At 48.3% G+C, this 17867-nt stretch overlaps 1 protein-coding gene across 4 annotated transcripts in view; it reads left to right on the forward strand.

Moving 5' to 3' along the window:
• Cyth1 (cytohesin 1) overlaps positions 1-17867 on the forward strand; it is an 83571-nt gene that overhangs the window by 50461 nt on the left and 15243 nt on the right. For 2 of the 4 annotated variants that reach the window (XM_052197503.1, XM_052197505.1), the window contains exons 2-9: positions 5886-5968; positions 7351-7415; positions 11848-11914; positions 12051-12169; positions 12501-12581; positions 13458-13570; positions 14878-15026; positions 15445-15557. In XM_052197503.1, the coding sequence (XP_052053463.1) occupies positions 5886-5968; positions 7351-7415; positions 11848-11914; positions 12051-12169; positions 12501-12581; positions 13458-13570; positions 14878-15026; positions 15445-15557 (790 nt within the window). Of the gene's footprint in view, positions 1-5885; positions 5969-7350; positions 7416-11847; positions 11915-12050; positions 12170-12500; positions 12582-13457; positions 13571-14877; positions 15027-15444; positions 15558-17567; positions 17571-17867 lie in introns of all 4 variants that reach the window. The other 2 variants (XM_052197504.1, XM_052197502.1) reach the window with 2 other exon arrangements.

Here is a 17867-nt window from a genome sequence, read left to right on the forward strand (position 1 = left end):
ATGAGGAGTCCTTAAGCCTAGGCTGGAGCTCTCTCCATGGTAGCCATGCTTTGTATGTTTACCTGCTGCACAGGGAGAAGACCTACTTGGTCACTCTTAAGTATCTCCCTGTAGTACTGCATTAAATACAGACCCTCTTAGCCACTGAGAGGCTGGTGCTCTGTGGATATTGGTTAATAATTAAGGTAGGAAAAAGACAAGGCAGATAGTGTATTTTCAAGCCAGACAGGGTTTTTTTCGGGGGTGGAGGGCAAGATGACCTCAAAATCAAGAAGGAAATCTGAGTTCCAAGGCATGGCTGGACCCCTCTGGTTTCACAGCACACACTAGGGCTGGGGGAGCGCCATGGATGGAGTAGTGGCTGCTGAGTAGAGTCTGATGTCACAGGCGTTGCATCTGCAATGGGACCTCAGGACAGCTGTCATGGGACAGAGCAGGGACTGCAGGCTTTAGACTGCTGCCTGCCATCCTGTGCACATTTTCTGCTCCTTGGCTTGAAAAGATGGCACCGTCCCTTTAAGACAGCCCTCCTTTGTATGTGCTGACTGGACCATGTTTCAGCTCTAGGTTTCTGCCTAGTTAAAATCTGCAAAGCAACATTTAAATAAATAAATGAAAGCTTCCCTTGTGTGGCTTCCGCATTTACAACTGGGCACAATGGCTCCTTGTTGTTTGGCCATTTTAATCCCCTTCGTTAAATTGGAACCTGGGAAAGGATGGTGAGGAGACCAGTGCTGGGCTGTTCTCGCTGCCAGCCTGCCGGCCGAACACCTTACACATTAACCCTAGAGCATGGATTCCTGCCCTCCAGCACAGCCACTGTCCCACAGAAGGACTCCTCTGACCTCACTAGACAACCTGCTGCCCTGCTTCATGGCCTCTCCTTTAGAGAAGGGTTTAGCTGCCTCCTGGCACAGCAGCAAAGCTGTAGCACGTGGCAGTGGGGGAGGGGGAGTTGTTTGTTATTCTGCCATCTGGCCTGTCAGAGAATGTTCTTATGCAGTTTAACCCTGGCTGTCCACTGGGTTTGATAGCCTTTCAAGCTATCCAGGTCCAGTAGACCAGGTTACCCAATGCTGAGTCCTTCTGTCTCTTTTTCCCAGCATGGTTCTGCTATTCATAGTATCTGTGTGGTCAGCCCAGGTCCTAGGAACCTTCACACTTCCAGCACCCTGGCAACCGTTGAGGATTTTTGGGTTAAATGAAGCAACTGTTGAAATTTGTTTGTTCTCTGCCACAAAGGCTTGAACTAAAGATCTAGTGTTGAGTTGGTAAGGTTTGGTAAGGTTATGTTGGTTGAGTTTCTGTAGAGGAAAGTATTTGTTAAAATGTTAGATTTCCCTCATCTTGAGCAAAATTCCAGGAGAATAAAAAGAGATTGAGATTGTTTTGGGGTCTTCTAAATTCTTAATTCTTCTTTGAACCAAAATGGAAGAAGTGTTGGTTTCAGGTTTTTAAGTATTTCAGAAGTAACTTAGAGTTCATATAGTTAGTGTCAGGAGACTGGATCAAAATAAATGACAACAAATGTCACGTTTTTTGTGTTTTATTTTTAACATCTTTATTATAGCTGCAAACTGGCAATAATAAATCCATGTGTGTCTGGCTGCAAGGACACAGAAGCCTTTTCCCTGAAAGCCCTGGGTTAGTGTCAGACATGTGACATGTGAATATTCACGCTAGCCCCCTCACTCCATTCCCAGACCTGCTCTCCAAGGCAGCTGCAGCCATGAGCTCCTTGGTGTTGGTGCCTGGGTCTTCAGTGGCTGGTCACTGTCAGAGCTGGGAGTGAACCACTGGCTTCCTCTGTGATGGACAGAGGCTTCAGCTCCCCACCCACTCTTGGGCTGAGGGCTTGGCTATGCCTCTTAGTTCTTCAAGTCCTGTGAGTGTGTCTACACTGTGGACCTTTCCTTGGTCTGTACTCAGGCTCTTGCTTCCTTTGTCCTCCTGCCTCTGCCATGGGGACCCTGCCTGTCAGGTGATCCCATCCTGACATACCTGTTTCATCCTCCATGGTACTATTGTCGCCCATGATAACTGTTCTCCATTCTCGGTGAGCATTTTATGCTTTGCAAGCAGCCGATTCTGAAAGCCAACAAGCAGCAAGTGGTTCAGGGCAGGACTGCAAACACAGCGGGCTGCTCAGGGCACGGCACCCAGGCCTCACTCATAGCCTCCCAGGAGTTCTTTGAAATGAGAGCTTTTTGTTTCTCCATTTTGCAAGAACTTTCCATTTTGTTAAGAGACAGTGAAGTGGTGCCTTCCCATTATCACAGTTCTCAGTGCCCCCAAGACAGTCTTAGTCTATAGCCCTGGCTGGGCTCAAGCTCAGGCTGCCCCTGAGATTATAGAATGTGTTGCACACTATTCTTTTACTTGCAGTCTTCTGTTCTTTGGAATACTCTTCCTACAGTCCACAGCTTGCATGCCAGCCTGCTCCACACGCCTTCTGCCCCACCCCCAGCTGAGTTGTTTGCCATCCTCATGCTCCTGAGTTGGCCCTGTCCCTTGTCCTACAGTGTCCTCCTCTTGAAGTTACTTTAAAACATGCAGCCAGAAGACTGGCTCTCTGCTAATTGGACATCTGATGACTCTGATTTGTCCCCCACTTGGTTGGGGTCATCATTTAGATCTTGAAGGCCACCCCAGTCCTCTCTGGAATGTGCAGATCTCTTCAGCTGTGGGCTGATGAACCCCCCACTCCTGTTGTGTAGAGGCCGTTGCTTCTGTTGACATCTTTGCATTGTATCTTTACTGTGTGTTGAGCTGATGGTTGCTCACGATCGGGTCTTTCTCTGTTGCTCCTTTTACCGCTCATTTTGTCCTCTGTTTTTTGTGTGTGTGTTTATTTTACATGTTTGTTTGTTTAGCCTACATATATGTCAGTGTGCCGCATGCATAGTTAACAAAAGGTTGTAATCCAGTGTGTGGGTGCTGGGAACCAAACCTGGGTCCTCTGGAAGATCAGTCAGTGCTCTTCACCCCAAGACGTCTCTCCAGCCCTACCTTTCTTAATATATATTTTTTTAAGATTGGAGGATTGAAGGGGTAGAGGTTAATTTCCAAGAGTACGATTTTTTTCTGTAACCCCCACCTCCCTTCAAGGGTGTAGGTCTTCCGAAGAACAGTTTTCTTTGCTCTCTAATGTCTGTTTGCTGCAGGGTTGTTTGTTTCCACTGCAGGTGTCTGTGTAAAGGGGAAGCTTGATGGGCAAGCGGAAGGAAGGCTCTGAGCAGGTTGGGTCTTAAGGCCTAGGGCTCTGCTTAGGGGGAGCTGGCAGGACACCCCCAGGGCTCTCACCCACCTGGGTCGGCTCCTCACCAGGTAGCTTGCTCACCAGCGCTAGTCCATCTTGTTTCCTTGCTTGGGGAGAAGGATGTGTTCTCATTCACCAGCATACAGAGCCAGCCCCGTGGCTAGGCTACAGAGATCCAGTGGCACCCAGGGCTCCCGAGAAGGCCTGTGCTCCCTCCCGGTTGTGCTCTGTTCTGGAGACTCGCTGAAATCCTGGCTACTGAAAGCCTACAGGAGTTTGTTTACTTTTAGAGTGTCTTCCTTTATTTTCTTTCTTTCTTTCTCTCTTTCTTTCTTTCTTTCTTTCTTTCTTTCTTTCTTTCTTTCTTTCTTTCTTTCTTTCCTTCCTTCCTTCCTTCCTTCCTTCCTTCCTTCCTTCCTTCCTTCCTTCCTTCTTTCTTTCTTTCTTTCTTTCTTTCTGTTTTTTTTTTCTTATTTTTTCTTTTTTTGGGTTTTTTGGATTTGTTTTTTTCGAGACAGGGTTTCTCTGTATAGCCCTGACTGTCCTGGAACTCACTCTGTAGACCAGGCTGGCCTCGAACTCAGAAATCCGCCTGCCTCTGCCTCCCAAGTACTGGGATTATAGGCATGTGCCACCATGCCCGGCCTCTTCCTTAATTTTAAAGTAGCATCTGGTTGGCAGACCATGAGAAGCACCATTTGAATATGAAATGCAGATAATGGGTCCTGACAGCACTGCAAATGGAGGGTGGATCCAGGAGGTAACTTTAAGTGGTTGTTTTATTTTCTTGCTTCTTGTCTTAGTTAGGGTTTTGCTGCTGTGAACAGACACCATGACCAATACAAGTTTTATAAAAGACAGCATTTAATTGGGGCTGGCTTATAGGCTCAGAGGTTTAGTCCATTGTCATCAAGGCAGGAACATGGCAGCATCCAGGCAGGCATGGTGCAGGAAGAGCTGTGAGTTCTACATCTTCACCTGAAGGCTGCTAGTGGAGGACTGGCTTCCAGGCAGCTAAGGTGAGGGTCTTAAGCCCACACCCACAGTGACACACCTACTCCAACAAGGCCACACCTCCTAATAGGGCCACTCCCTGGGCCGAGCATATACGAACCATCACACTTCTGCTCTGCTCATATGGCGATTCATTGATGATCTGATTACCAGTTCTGTAAGCATCAGGTCAAATCTTGATATCCTCAGCTATTTTTAAAGTGAACTTCTGCCTCCAAGTTTCAAAGCCATACCATGTCAAGATGAGTGTGTTTTCTGGATCGTCGGTGTGTGTCCATCTGTGTTGTAAACAGAGGTGCATTCCCCTCAATGGGCTCAGCTAAGTGTCTGCCAGGGGCTGGGCATCAAACCTTGATTCAAGAACAGAAACAAGCTGTCTGTCTATGTTGAGGATGGTGGCCCTGGCACCGTACTGTGCAAGAGGGGACAGGAGCCAACACTTTGCCCACTAAACACCAGGCTGCTTGAGGCACCTCAGTTACAACCATTGCCCCCCATCCTCTGCAGCCGAACTACTAAATGGAAAATTCCAGAAATGGACAATTCATAAACCTTTACCTACATGCCATTCTGAGCAACAGGATTAATTCTGTCCTGCTTTACTCTTCTCTGTCTGTGATCCGCTGTACCACTGACAAAAATCTCAACACATTTTGCTGCTCTTCATCAGGCTGCCAACGGTTTGGCTATGGTGTGACATTGTGCCTAGGCGAGACAGAAAAGTCATCTAATGTGGATGTGCGTGTGGAGACAACCTTTCTATTTGTGGGTCTAGAAGTCTGCTGGGGTTCTCGGAATGTGTTCCCTGAGGATAAGGGGACACACTTCTGTTCTACTTCCTTCTCAGTCACTCATGAAGTTGGACAGCATGTGGCTGAATGGGTAATGTAGTGTGTCTGGAGTGGTGGGGACTTGGGGTCTGCATGGGGTGGGGACTGGAGACATGGGGACAGAGACACTTTGCTGATTCTAGTGTTTGTCACTCATGTGGCTGCTTGCTTCTGACAGAGTGCTCAAATAAGAAGTTGGCCATGCGGGCCGTGGCAGTGTTCATGATGAGTGTGTTTTGATGGTGGGAGCGCAGCATGGACATTCGAACCAAGCTGAAAAGACGTTCATCATCCCAGCTCCTAGACTTAACTGCTGTTTTCAGCTTGCTGGGTGTCTTTCTAGATTTTCTTCTTTGTATGCAAAAAATTTTCATCCACTTTCCTCCAGAATGGCACAAAGGCACTCTTGTTGCTTTGCAGTTCACCAGAGAAAACTCGTGGGGATGTAGTTCCACTTTGACCAGCAGGGCACTGAGGCCTGTCCTTGCCCTGCTAGAAAGCAGGAGAATGGTGGGGCAGACGGTGGCTAGGCCTGTCACTCTTCTCATCTGTGCTGCTTCACCTGGTGGCATCTCCCTCCTGTTCTGTTGGCAACTGTCCTTGCTCAGCTGGTCTAAGAGCTGCTGATCCTGCCTCTCCTCATAACCCTGCCTGAGTGGCTCCCAGCAGTCCATCATTTCCAAATTAGCTTCTGGCTTCTTTTGGTCACATTTTACCTGTGAGTCTTTGGGATTTTGTTATTTTGTGGGAGTAATGCTTTCATGACATTTCTGTCTTTGCAGTCCCCAGTGACCTGACTGCAGAAGAGCGTCAAGAACTGGAGAACATCCGGCGGAGGAAGCAGGAGCTGCTGGCTGACATCCAGGTTGGAGGGCACTTGGGAAGCTGAGTAAAGGAGGCTGCTTGGGTGGTGACTGAGTGCATTGTTACAGGGCACACTTACAGCTAGCACTTGCCACAGCTCTGACCAGGTGTAGGTATTAGTGCTTACTTTTGGTTTCCCAGAAAGAAGAGCCTCAGAGCAGCTCTCCCTACTGCTGTTTATCAGAACTAGCAGCCTCAGAGCTAAGCCCTCCAGCTGACACACCGCAGAATGCAGCCTCGGGTGTGCTGGAACCTTCCATAGGCCCTACTCCACCACCTCTCAGCTGAGGGTGTTTCTCCGCGTTCCTAGCAGTTACCAGAGGATCAGGGAAAGCCATCGGAATAGTTCCAACTCGCCAGCGGCAAGCAGGCCTGTCCTTTCACTGCCCTGTGAAGTCTGGACCGAGCTTTTCGCAGCTGTGAGTCTTACAGAGGGTTTTAGAAGAGCCTCATCCAACTGCTCAACGTGAGAATAACCCGCTGCATGGCTCCTTCTTCCCAGCAGAGCCTCCAGTTATGAGAAGAAACTTGGAAAGACAGTGCCATCGCTGTCTACAGTCTAGTCTCTAGGGACATGCCCTGCAAACACCAGTGCATCGGCCTCACAGGAGTTGTGAAGGTGCTGCCATCACATCCCTTGGCCAGAAGAACAGAAGTTAAAAACCAAACAAACAAACAAACTAGAGCCGTATCCCACACCCTCAGCTGGTAGGGTCCTCTGCATGGACGCAGTCACTCCCTTCCAAGACTGCATGAGGAGAAGGCTGGAGTGAATGCTCAGGAGATTTAGCGGGGCATTCCCTTGTCCAGTTAGAGCAGCATGAGGCCACAGTGTAGGCTCAGCACAGCCCCGGCTGGTTCAGACATCCAGACAACCATGTATGTGGGTGCCTGTTAGCTCTGTCATGCTGTCATACCTCTGTTCTGAAACACTATATCAAGATTATATATAAAGACAATGTCCTGCCTGCATATCAGAAGAAGGCCCCAGACCTCATTGTAGATGGCGTGAGCCACCATGTGGTGGCTGGGATTTGAACTCAGGACCTCTGGAAGAGCAGTCGGTGCTCTTAACCTCTGAGCCATCTCTCCAGCCCCTGTGACTACACCTTTTTAATACAGTGTATGTACGTAAAAAATCCCCTCCCCTAGCCCGGGAACTCTGGGCCAAGTAGCTGCCTCCCACCTTGGAGACTCACTGTCTGGATGGGGGCCTAGTAGGTGTCCTGGAGTAAACACATTCTCGTAGTTGACCCAGTAGGTTTGTGCCTGTTCTGTTGTTCTCTTCTGTTCTGGTGTTGGCTTGGAGGGAGTTGTGTGAAGGGCTTTGGAAGTATCGCTCTTGTCTGCAGCTCTCCTCCTGGTAACTCCTTCTGTTCACAGAGGCTAAAGGAAGAGATAGCAGAAGTTGCTAATGAAATTGAAAGCCTGGGGTCCACAGAGGAAAGGTGAGTTTGTCTTGTTGCTGGGCAGGCCTCCTGGGTCTAGCTCCCAGTGCACCCATCCTTCCCCACACGCCCTGGTACATTCAAGCAGAAAGCAGGCTTTCAGCCTTCTAGTCCTAGCAGGCACACAGGCACCTTCCCGTCCTGCCTCTGCATCCTCACTGCAAGGATCTGAACACAGGAAACTTTTTTTTTTTTTGAGACATAGTCTTTCTACATATCTCTAGCTGTGCTGGAACTCACTGTGTAGACCAGGCTGACCTAGAACATAGAGATATGCCTACCTCTGCCTCCCAAGTGCTGGGATTTAAGGTGTGCACCGACATGCTGAGCTATAGGGAACCTTTTATGTGTAGAAAACTGAGCCAGAAAGTTCAAAGGCACTAGAAAAAACTTAAGTTAGTGGTTCTTAGCCTGTGCGCCATGCCGCTTTGGGGGGTAAGAGACTCTTCCACAAGAGTTGCAAAGCAGATATACCGCATATCACATATTTATGATTCATAACAGTAGCAAAATCTCAGTTATGAAGTAGCAACGAAACAGTTTTATGGCTGGGGTCACAGCCCCATGAGGAACTGCATTGAAGGGCCGCAGCATTAGGAGGGTGAGCCCGTAGCCCGCAGGTCATTGCGGGGGTTGTTGTATTCTCCTCTGTGCTGTCTGCTCTGTATACATTTGTTAGGTTTCTATTTTACTCTTGTTCAGTGGAAAAGCTTAGTGAGCGCTGCTAATATGATTTCCCAAGGCTGGTGTGCCCACCTGTGTCTGGCATAATGTCAGGTTCATCTGCACCTCCATATGCTTGAGGGAGAAGAATGTGGAAACCATTACAGTGGAAAATGATAAGACGTCAGTGACTTTGGGTGGACTTCCCGGGCCTTTTCTAATTGCCTCCCTCGATAAACGATCTGCTGCCAGTTCCCTGGGTCTGTGTTTGTCTAAGCCTAAGCCTCCCTGTCTGCCTTTGTACGGCCCTTTGGTTTGTTATTTTAAACCTATATGGGCAGGGCCATTAGGGATGAAGGGGCTACAGCCACCACAGAGCAGCCAGCCAGACACCGCCAGCCTCGGGTGTCATTTACACTTGCAGCTTTCTCACTTTCATTACATTTTATAAGACTTTAAAAATTTTATACATATAGTGCTTTGCCTACAAGTGTGTCTGTACACTGCATGTATATCTGGAGCCCATGCAAGTGTGTCTGTGCACTCTGTGTGTGCCTAGTGCCCATGCAAGTGTGTCTGTCCACTACATGTGTGCCTGGAGCCCATGCAAGTGTGTCTGTCCACTACATGTGTGCCTGGAGCCCATCCAAGTGTGTCTGTCCACTACATGTGTGCCTGGAGCCCATGCAAGTGTGTCTGTGCACTTCCTGGTGTCCTTGGAAGTCAAAAGAGTGCATCAGATCCTTTGGAACTGATTGTGGAGGGTGTGAGCTACCACGAGGGTGTTGGGAATTGCACCTGGTCCTCTGCAAGAAGAATGGGTGTTCTTAACTCCTGAGCCATCTCTACAACTCTGTACTTTCTGTCTAAAACAAACATGGAAATCAATAGATTAAGAGTTCATCTAGATTTAAAACCTCTGCTCTTAGAAAAAAATAACAGGCCAGGCATGGTTGTACACACCTTTAATTCCAGCACTTGCAAGGCAGAGGCAGGTGCATCTCTGTGAGTGTGAGGCAAGCCTGGTCTACATAAAGAGTTCCATGACAGCCAGAGCTATATAGTCATACCATATCTCAAACAACAACAACAAACCCATAATAAAGCAAACAAAATCCAGGCTAGGGATGGGATTCTGTAGAGTACTTCCAGGCATATGTGAGGCCCCAGAGTCAGCTCCCCAGCAGCAGCCCTCCCACCACAACTGTAGTAACTGCTAAAGGAATAGGCATGGCAGACACAGCATAGGAGAAAAGAGCTCGGTGTATATCTGAGAAAGACCTTGTCCAGCATAGACCGCATGCGCTACAGTAACATGGAGACAGCTCACACAGGTGGACAGAAATGCTGAGCAGAACATTCATGCAAGAGGCAGCATACGGGGCTGGAGAGATGGCTCAGTGGTTAGGAGCACTGACTCCTCTTCGAAGGTCCTGAGTTCAAATCCCAGCAACCACATGGCAGCTTAGAACCATCTGTGAAGAGATCTGATCTTCTGGTGTGTCTGAAGACAGCTACAGTGTACTTACATATAATAATAAATGTCTTTTTTTTTTTTTAGAAGAGGCAGGATACGTAAGAGGAGTACGCATGAAAGAGGCTTAGCACTGTTTCCTCTGAGTATGAGCAGTGTCAACCTAGTGCAGCCTCACATGCCCTGGCTAGGAGCAAAGGCTGCTGGGACCTAGTACCAGCCAGAGTAATGTGTCAGCATGCAAGAAAACACTTGTCAGTTTTTTTTTAAGACATTAAATATGTGTCCAGTGCTGATATCAGCACACAGGCATTTACTCAGGAGAATGGAAGTATGTCCACACTAGTCTTTACCAAGGGTATTTGCAACACTCTTAATAAAATCGACTGGTCTAGAACTTGTGCAGCTGTCCAGCAGTAGGTGAATGGTAAGGAGGCTGGAGCAATGGACCATTATTTGGTAGTGTCAGAGGAGCACACTGACCCAGTACAGTAGCATGTGCAGGCCCTACAAACACAGAATGGAGAAGACCACATGGACATACTACATACTTCTGTCATGAAGCTCTGAGATATACCATCAGAAATAGCAGTGTTTGCTGACAGGTTTCAGATAGAGACCTGACCAGAACCTAGCAGGAAGATGGGAACACCAGGCCATGCATACGTGTCAGAACTGTGATTGGGGCACTTAGGCTGTGAACAACACACTGAGTGAAAATTATCCCTGGATTAAACAGCAAATCATTGCTCCTTTCCTGGTTCTAAGTGAAATTTTTTAATTTTAAGAATTACATTTATTTATTTATTTTATTTGAAGCAGGCACACATACCACAACACGAATGTGGAAGTCAGAGGACAACTTTCTGGAGCTAGTTGTGTCCTACCATGTGGTTATATAATCTGAGACTCATACCATTCCCAAATCTCAAGTCATCCTGGCCCAGCATGGTGGGCTCATATCTGTCATCCCAGCATTTGGGGGATGGGGGTGGAGACAGGAGGATTGTTGTGAGTTTCAGGCCAGCCTGGCCTACATACTGAGTTTTAGCCCAGCCTGAGCTACAGAGTGAACCCATGTCTCAACCCGGGGGAAAAAAAGAAGAGGAAAGGGACTTTGTACCTTTGGGATTTGGCCAGTGCTGATGAGCTCCTAAAGGCAGTATTGCTCAGAAACTGTAAAGTTGCTGCTGCTGCTGCCACTGCTGCCGCTGTTGTCACAGAGGCAGTGACAATGGTTTCCAAATGCTTACCAGACCTACAGGAGGTTTAAGCAATGTCACCTAGACTACCCTACACTTCACTCAGTGGCCCAGGACCTATAGTTCTGTTTGTCTGTGGGCTGAACGAGCCCTGAGCCCTTCCCAAACACACCGGGTAGGGAGAGCGTTTGCTCTGGCAGGGCCCAAGGTCATGTCTGTGAGTGAGAGCCGGCATTCTGTATGTGTAGCTCCCGCAGCTGCTGGTGAGCCACACACCGCCCGTGCCTGCATCTGTTTAGTCTGCGGCACAGTGAAGAAAGCTGCGGCATCTTAAAAAGCTAACTGTGAAACACTACACGGCCCATCGGTACAGCCTTGACCCTTCTGCCCAAAAGAAAGGAGGCGTGTGCACATAGGCGGATGGACATGTGCTGACTCTGTGTGTGTGTGTGTGTGTGTGTGTGTGTGTGAGAGAGAGAGAGAGAGAGAGACGAGCCCCACATGGAGGGCAGACACGTAGAGGGACGTTACTGATCAATCTGAGCAATAGGAAGGGGTGCTGTGCTGAGGAACCTTGAAGACAGTATGCTAAGCGAAAGCAGCCAGGGACAAAGGCCCGCTAGTCCTGGTTCTGTCCTATGAGAGGTCCAGAATGTGGCAGATCTGTACCAGAAGGTAGGCCAAGCATTCGCCAGAGCTGGAAGAGGAATGTGGGTGAACTGGAAATGGGTGTGGGGAGTTTTGTTGGACTGATAAGAGTTTTTTAAAATTACTTATGGTAATGGTTGCACAATTTGGTAAACTTATTAAAAGCCACTCAAGTTTACTTTTAAAATGGGCAGATTCTACAAGATGTAGACAACAAAGTTTAAGAAGAAAACATTCTAAGAGAAACCATGACTCTAGAGAAAAGGAGCAAAGGAGCCTGAGCTGGACTGAGTGGCCGAGGCTGGCCTTGCTTAGCTGGACCGGACCGCTTCCTCACTCTTTTAGACCCATCTGCGCAGTGTCAGCGCTACACACGAGAGCGGGCTGCTCCAGCCTCCTGGAACTTCCTGCTGCCAGAGCACTAATGGCTACCCTTGTCTTCCAGGAAAAACATGCAGAGGAACAAACAGGTAGCCATGGGCAGAAAGAAATTTAACATGGATCCTAAAAAGGTGAGCACAAAATGAAGTGACAGTGGCCAGAGTATTAAAGTGTGGGCAGGGTGGCGGGAACCTCAGGCTCCAGGGTCCGCACTCGTTTTCCAGCCTGTGCAGGCCAGCATCACCACTCTTTCTGACCTTTGTGCAGGGGATCCAGTTCTTAATCGAGAACGGCCTGCTGAAGAACACCTGTGAGGACATTGCCCAGTTCCTCTACAAAGGGGAGGGGCTCAACAAAACAGCCATCGGCGACTACCTTGGGGAGAGGTGAGGCCTTCAGAGCTGGTGGTCAGAACCATTGGAAGAAATAAGCTCCCTGCTCCCCAAGTCCATGGGCCGAGTGACTGGTACTGGGTACCCGGACCCACAGTGGTGCTGAGGGGAGGCACTAGCCTACTTGTCCAGGGCATAGAGGTGCCTTGTTTCTTTAGTTAGCAAACATAGGCAGGCAGACTGCCTCCTGACTATGGATGGCCAGGCCGGGAGGTCCAATAGGCTGGGACTCTGGGGATGCCATCTACTCAGGATCAGGATGGGTCTTGGTCAGTGCCAGAGTCTGACTTGTGCACCCTCCTGTCTATCTGTCTGTCTCCTGTAGAGATGAGTTCAGCATCCAGGTCCTGCACGCGTTTGTGGAGCTGCATGAGTTCACTGACCTCAACCTCGTCCAGGCTTTGCGGTGGGTATTGTCAGCTTGGCACTGTGGGGCAGTAGTCTGTCCATTTTGTGTGCTGTTCAACCCAAGCCTGTCATTGGGGGTCACTGGGACTGTCCTTTAGGATTTTTCAGGGATACCATATACATGCCTGAGTGGGATAGCACCCACTAGGACCGTTTCTTGATCTTGGGAGTAGATGGGCTGTTCAGTCCTTAAATGCTGAAATTATTTCTCCTCTTCAGAATTAAAAACCCTTTCATTTCTTACCCTAAACTAGGTAAAAAATCAACTATAATGTTTTCCCCCTTGGAGACAGGATTTTTCTTTGTAGCTCTGGCTGTCCAGGAACTCTATAGACCAGGCTGTCCTCAAACTCAAGAGATCTGCCCAAGTGCTGGGATTAAAGGCATGCACCACCACTGCCTGGCTCAATTTTAACTTTTTAACCAAGCTTGTTTTGTGCCCTTTAAAGCTGTTTTTTTGTGCCATGGCTATAAATCCTAAGATGATTTTTTTGAGCTATGATTTTTAATGACACAGTATTGCAGAACTAAACTTGTGGCCATGGGGCCATGTGACTTGCAGGGCTCCATAGTGACTGCTCTGAGTGAATCCTTCCCTTAGAGTTCATTTTAAATGATTAGCATCTGTGCTTCACTTGTGTGTGTTATTCTAAAGAGGGCTGCTCTTCTCCACCTCTGACCAGTTAAGGCCAGAGTAGTGGGCAATGATTAAATGTGCTTCTGTTTAATTTCTGTGAAAGTGGGCTGAAGCCCCCACTTCCTTCCCCCTGTGATATTAACATGGGCTGAAGCCCCCTGACCTTCCTTCCCCCTGTGATATTAAAGCCACACCAGCAGCAGAAAAGGTCAGAACAATGTTCCTATCTCACCTCAGGCAGTTCCTGTGGAGCTTCCGGCTCCCTGGGGAGGCCCAGAAGATTGACCGGATGATGGAAGCCTTTGCCCAGCGGTACTGTCAGTGCAATACTGGGGTGTTCCAGTCTACAGGTGAGTAAGGGAGCCTCTGTGTGAGTTGGGGAGGGAGAGCTAGGACAAGAGGCCAAGTCCATGCCAGGAACAGTTACTTAATGGTGTGTACAACCTCAAGAGATTGAAAGCGGCAGAAGACGAGAGCTGAGCACAAGGCACACCTGGTGTGCTTAGTGGGGAGTTCTTGCCTCACACGTGTGAAGCACTGGGTTAGAATTACAAAGCATAGAACTGTTAAAGATGCCTCAGCATTGGGCGTGGTACCCTTTGATCCCAGCACTGGGGACGCAGAGGCAGACAGATCTCTGAGTTTGAGGCCAGCCTAGTATACAGAGCAAGTCCCAGGACAGCCAGGGCTACACAGAGAAACCCTGTCTCAAAAGTAAATTTATGAATATAGCTACTTAAGCAAGACCTTGCCTTATAAAGAAAGAAAGAAAAATCATGTTCTTATGAAGATATTGGCATGGGAAAATGATAAGATTAACAAAAAAGTGTGTGTGTGTGTGTGTGTGTGTGTGCATGCGGGTGCACATGTGCACGAAGGTATGTGGTGTGTGTGTGTGTGTGTGTGCGCGTGTGCGCGCGCCGCGCGTGCGCACACATGCACATGTGTATACCTACCCCCTGTGTATGTATCTATCTCATGCATGTGCTCCGGTGATGGTGCATTATAGTGTCTGTAAAGTGGTTTTATAGGCACATTTATACAGAAGACATAAAGCAGACCAAACTATTACTAAATAGAATTACAGTTACTATTTTTCTTTTTGATACGTTGTATTGGTCTGAGGTTTTGCTGTTTTACCCTAACTGGCCTTTTATAGACCAGGCTGTCCTGGAACTCACAAGCAATCTTTTGGTATGGAGGCTAAAGTCATGTTCCACTGCTCCAGCCATTTTATTGTTTTCCTATTCTTCCATATCTGATAAGAAATGAGCGTCTTAGGGCTGGAGAGATGGCTCAGCGGTCAAGAGCACTGACTGCTCTTCCAAAGGTCCTGAGTTCAAATCTCAGCAGCCACATGGTGGCTCACAACCATCCATAATGAAATCTGACGCCCCCTTCTGGTGTACAGAAGAGGCTCTGGTTCTACAAGTGTACTTAGATATAATAAATAAATAAATAAATAAATAAATCTTTAAAAAAAGAAAAAAGAAATGAGCGTCTTTCCTGTAGTCATGCGCCTCGCCCCTTTCAGGGTCATAGGTGTACTTGGTTTGTCCGCTCTTCCTGTCAGTGTTCTTATTCCTGCTCTTATTTGGTGTCTCCTATCCTGGGTAGATGTCTCCTCTGCTCTCACAGCCTGGTCTCCTCTCTCTAGACACTTGCTATGTCCTGTCCTTTGCAATCATAATGCTGAACACCAGCCTACACAACCCGAACGTCAAAGACAAGCCTACAGTGGAGAGGTTCATCGCCATGAATCGGGGCATCAATGATGGCGGAGACCTGCCTGAGGAGCTGCTCCGGGTGAGCAGGGCCAGAGCAGCTGCATGTCAGCTGGCAGAGCGCACACTGGGACCAGGAAGGTGGGAGAGGAGGCAGGGGGATAGCTTGCTGAATGCCAGCTCTCCTAATTCATTTACACAAGTGAATTTCACGAAGGCCGGCTGAGAATCAGGGTGGGAGGTGGCTTCTAAATCTGAAACTGAAAACTGAGGGCTCAAGTAGGCTCCAGGCAGCTATTTCTTTTTTCTTTAAGTATTCACCAGCCATCTTATTTTTTATCCCTGGGAGCTGCTTGTGAGCAGAAGTGGCCATGTTCTTCCCTAGTCTCTGTGCCTTCCTCTATGCTCACAGAGAATGCCCACCTGTGGACCAAGTAGAGAGGAAGGGAAGAGGAACAGGCGCTTCTCCAGTCAGACATGCAATGTGGTCTTTTATCCAGAATCTCTATGAGAGCATCAAAAACGAGCCCTTTAAGATCCCAGAGGATGACGGGAATGATCTCACTCACACTTTCTTCAATCCAGACCGAGAGGGCTGGCTCCTCAAGCTCGGTAAGTCCCCTCCCCCAGCTGGGCCTGCAGAGCCTAGGAGGAAAGACTTGGGGTGTGGGGAAGGGGCAGGTTACAGCAGTCCACCTCCATACCATTCTGGAGCTATTGGCAAGCAGTCACCACAGGACAGAGACTCCTGGACACAGACTCTGCCCTTATAAACATTGTCCATATGTATCTGGGCCCTGTGTGACAGTCCCGAACAGACAGCCATACTCTCTGAGGCACTTTCCAGGGACCCGGACCCTTGGGTGGGTGAGAAGCCATATCCATCTCTCTGTTCCCATCCCAGACTTACCCTGGCACTCCTGCCCACCCAGTGCATCACCACTTCCTCTGCATCTGGCTCCCACAGGCAGTGTGCATGGCAAACCTAGAGCCCTTGGCTGCAGCGCAATCCACGGCACTCTTCCTCATGCTCTGGCCCCCTTGCAGTCCAATCAACCACATTAATGATTGTGTCATTCAAAGAGCTGCAGTGCATTTCTCTTCCCTCCGCCAGAAGTGAGCCTGTATTGTTAAGATTTATGGTCATGCCTTGCTAGGAAGGTAACAGAGTAGCAAATAGCAATCAGTGGGTTCTCGTGCACACCCATGTCCACCTCTGTCTGCTTTACTAATCGTCAGACATAGAGAGGTCACTGAACTCCCTGCACGTGAAAATGTGGAGGCTTTTTTGACCCCTAGAGAGCAAGTTCCAGTATCCTTCTGCCTTGGCCTTGGATGGGCTGAGTCCTGTATCAGGAGGGCGGATGCTGTTAGAGACATGCTCTTCTTCCATTTTGCTTACTCGACCTGTGATAAGTAGTCCTCCCACTCTTGGCCATTACTGACAGCCTCCAATAGAGCTACCTCTGTGGCTAACTCGTCCAGATAGCGTAGGGTTGACATTTCCTTTAAAAGGCCCCATACCCATGTTTATGCCTGACAGTTCATAAGTTCCCTTTAAGACTGCTTCACCAATTAGAGGCTTGCAGTATCTGGATGTGGCCAGTAGCAATCTCTAAGCAGAATGTCTGAAGTAAAGGCCCTGAAATGGTTAACCCACCGGTGGCCTTCTGCTCCACATTCTTCTTGCCTGACCAATAAATAGGAAATGTGCTGCAAAGTTCAAAAGTGTCCGAGTTTAGATTTACTTCCTCCTCCAGGGAAATTTGTTTCCATGCGAATGCTAAGTGTTAGCTTTGACAGCTGAGATACTAAAATTAGAACAGAGATTATCTTGGTTCTCGTACCAGGATGGCATGTAAATTCATGAGACATCCTATATTTTTAAAACTCAAAAATTTGAGCTGAGTGAAACGATGCACACCTGTAGTCCCAGACACACAGGAGACAGAGCAGGGGATCCCTGGAGCCCAAGGGATTGAGGTGCCAACTTGATGGTAGAGCAAGACCTCAGCCCCCAGAATAAAAATTTAACAGTGTGGGATTCATTCATCGTGAGGTCATTGCTTCGCATTTCTAACTTCTAGATAAGGTGTTTCCATGTGACATACTGACACTCAGTCGTGTGTCTGTGTGCTGTACAGGGTAGGACTTTGTGCCATCTGTAGTTGTCTGTATATGTCCCTGTATGCAGAGAGCCATAAGCATGTGTGTTCTTGTGTACACACATATGTACATGTTTATCCATGGGTGTACATGTGTGCATCCTTGCACACACTTTGAAAAGTGTTGGGTATCTTAAAAAAGACACTTCTCTCAGAGTGCATATCATCCGCTTTGCCCTGGATTGTCAAGAGTCTGGCAAATACTAGCTTTACAAAGTGGATTCATGACACTGTCAGCCGTGTGGGGAGCACCTCCAGTCTTGCCACACAGCATGAGTGGTCACTTCCCATCGGTGTTTTCAGGCTGACCTCCCTCTCCAGGCATGCATAAATGGGGCTGGTACGCTGCACTTTAAGATTAAGAAGTCGGGTTTGATTTCTTTGTTTTAATTTTCTTTTCTCCCTCATTTATATGTTTCCATGATTTTGGCTCTCCTTTTCCTTGCCCCAAACTCCAGGAGGTATGTAATCCTGCACCTGCTCGCTCACTCCGCCAGGCCACTGTCATTGCTGCAGCGTTCTGTTTTCTTAATTTTGCTATTTTTGGTTATTTTGTTTTTTAATTGCTGGTAGTAGTGTTAATGCTGCTTCTAACTTAATGTACAGTCCCTAGGGAACCAGCCAGGATCAGGGCTCTGGGGCAGTGTTGACAGAGGCACTGCCGCAGCTGCCAGGCCAGAGCCCCAGGCACTAACCACAAGGAGTCAAGCAGTGGCAGCCCAGAGCCAGCCTAGGAAGGCAGAGGACCCTCTGCTGCA

This window comes from Apodemus sylvaticus, chromosome 10 (genome assembly GCF_947179515.1).
Source record: "Apodemus sylvaticus chromosome 10, mApoSyl1.1, whole genome shotgun sequence".
Lineage (NCBI taxonomy): Eukaryota > Metazoa > Chordata > Mammalia > Rodentia > Muridae > Apodemus > Apodemus sylvaticus.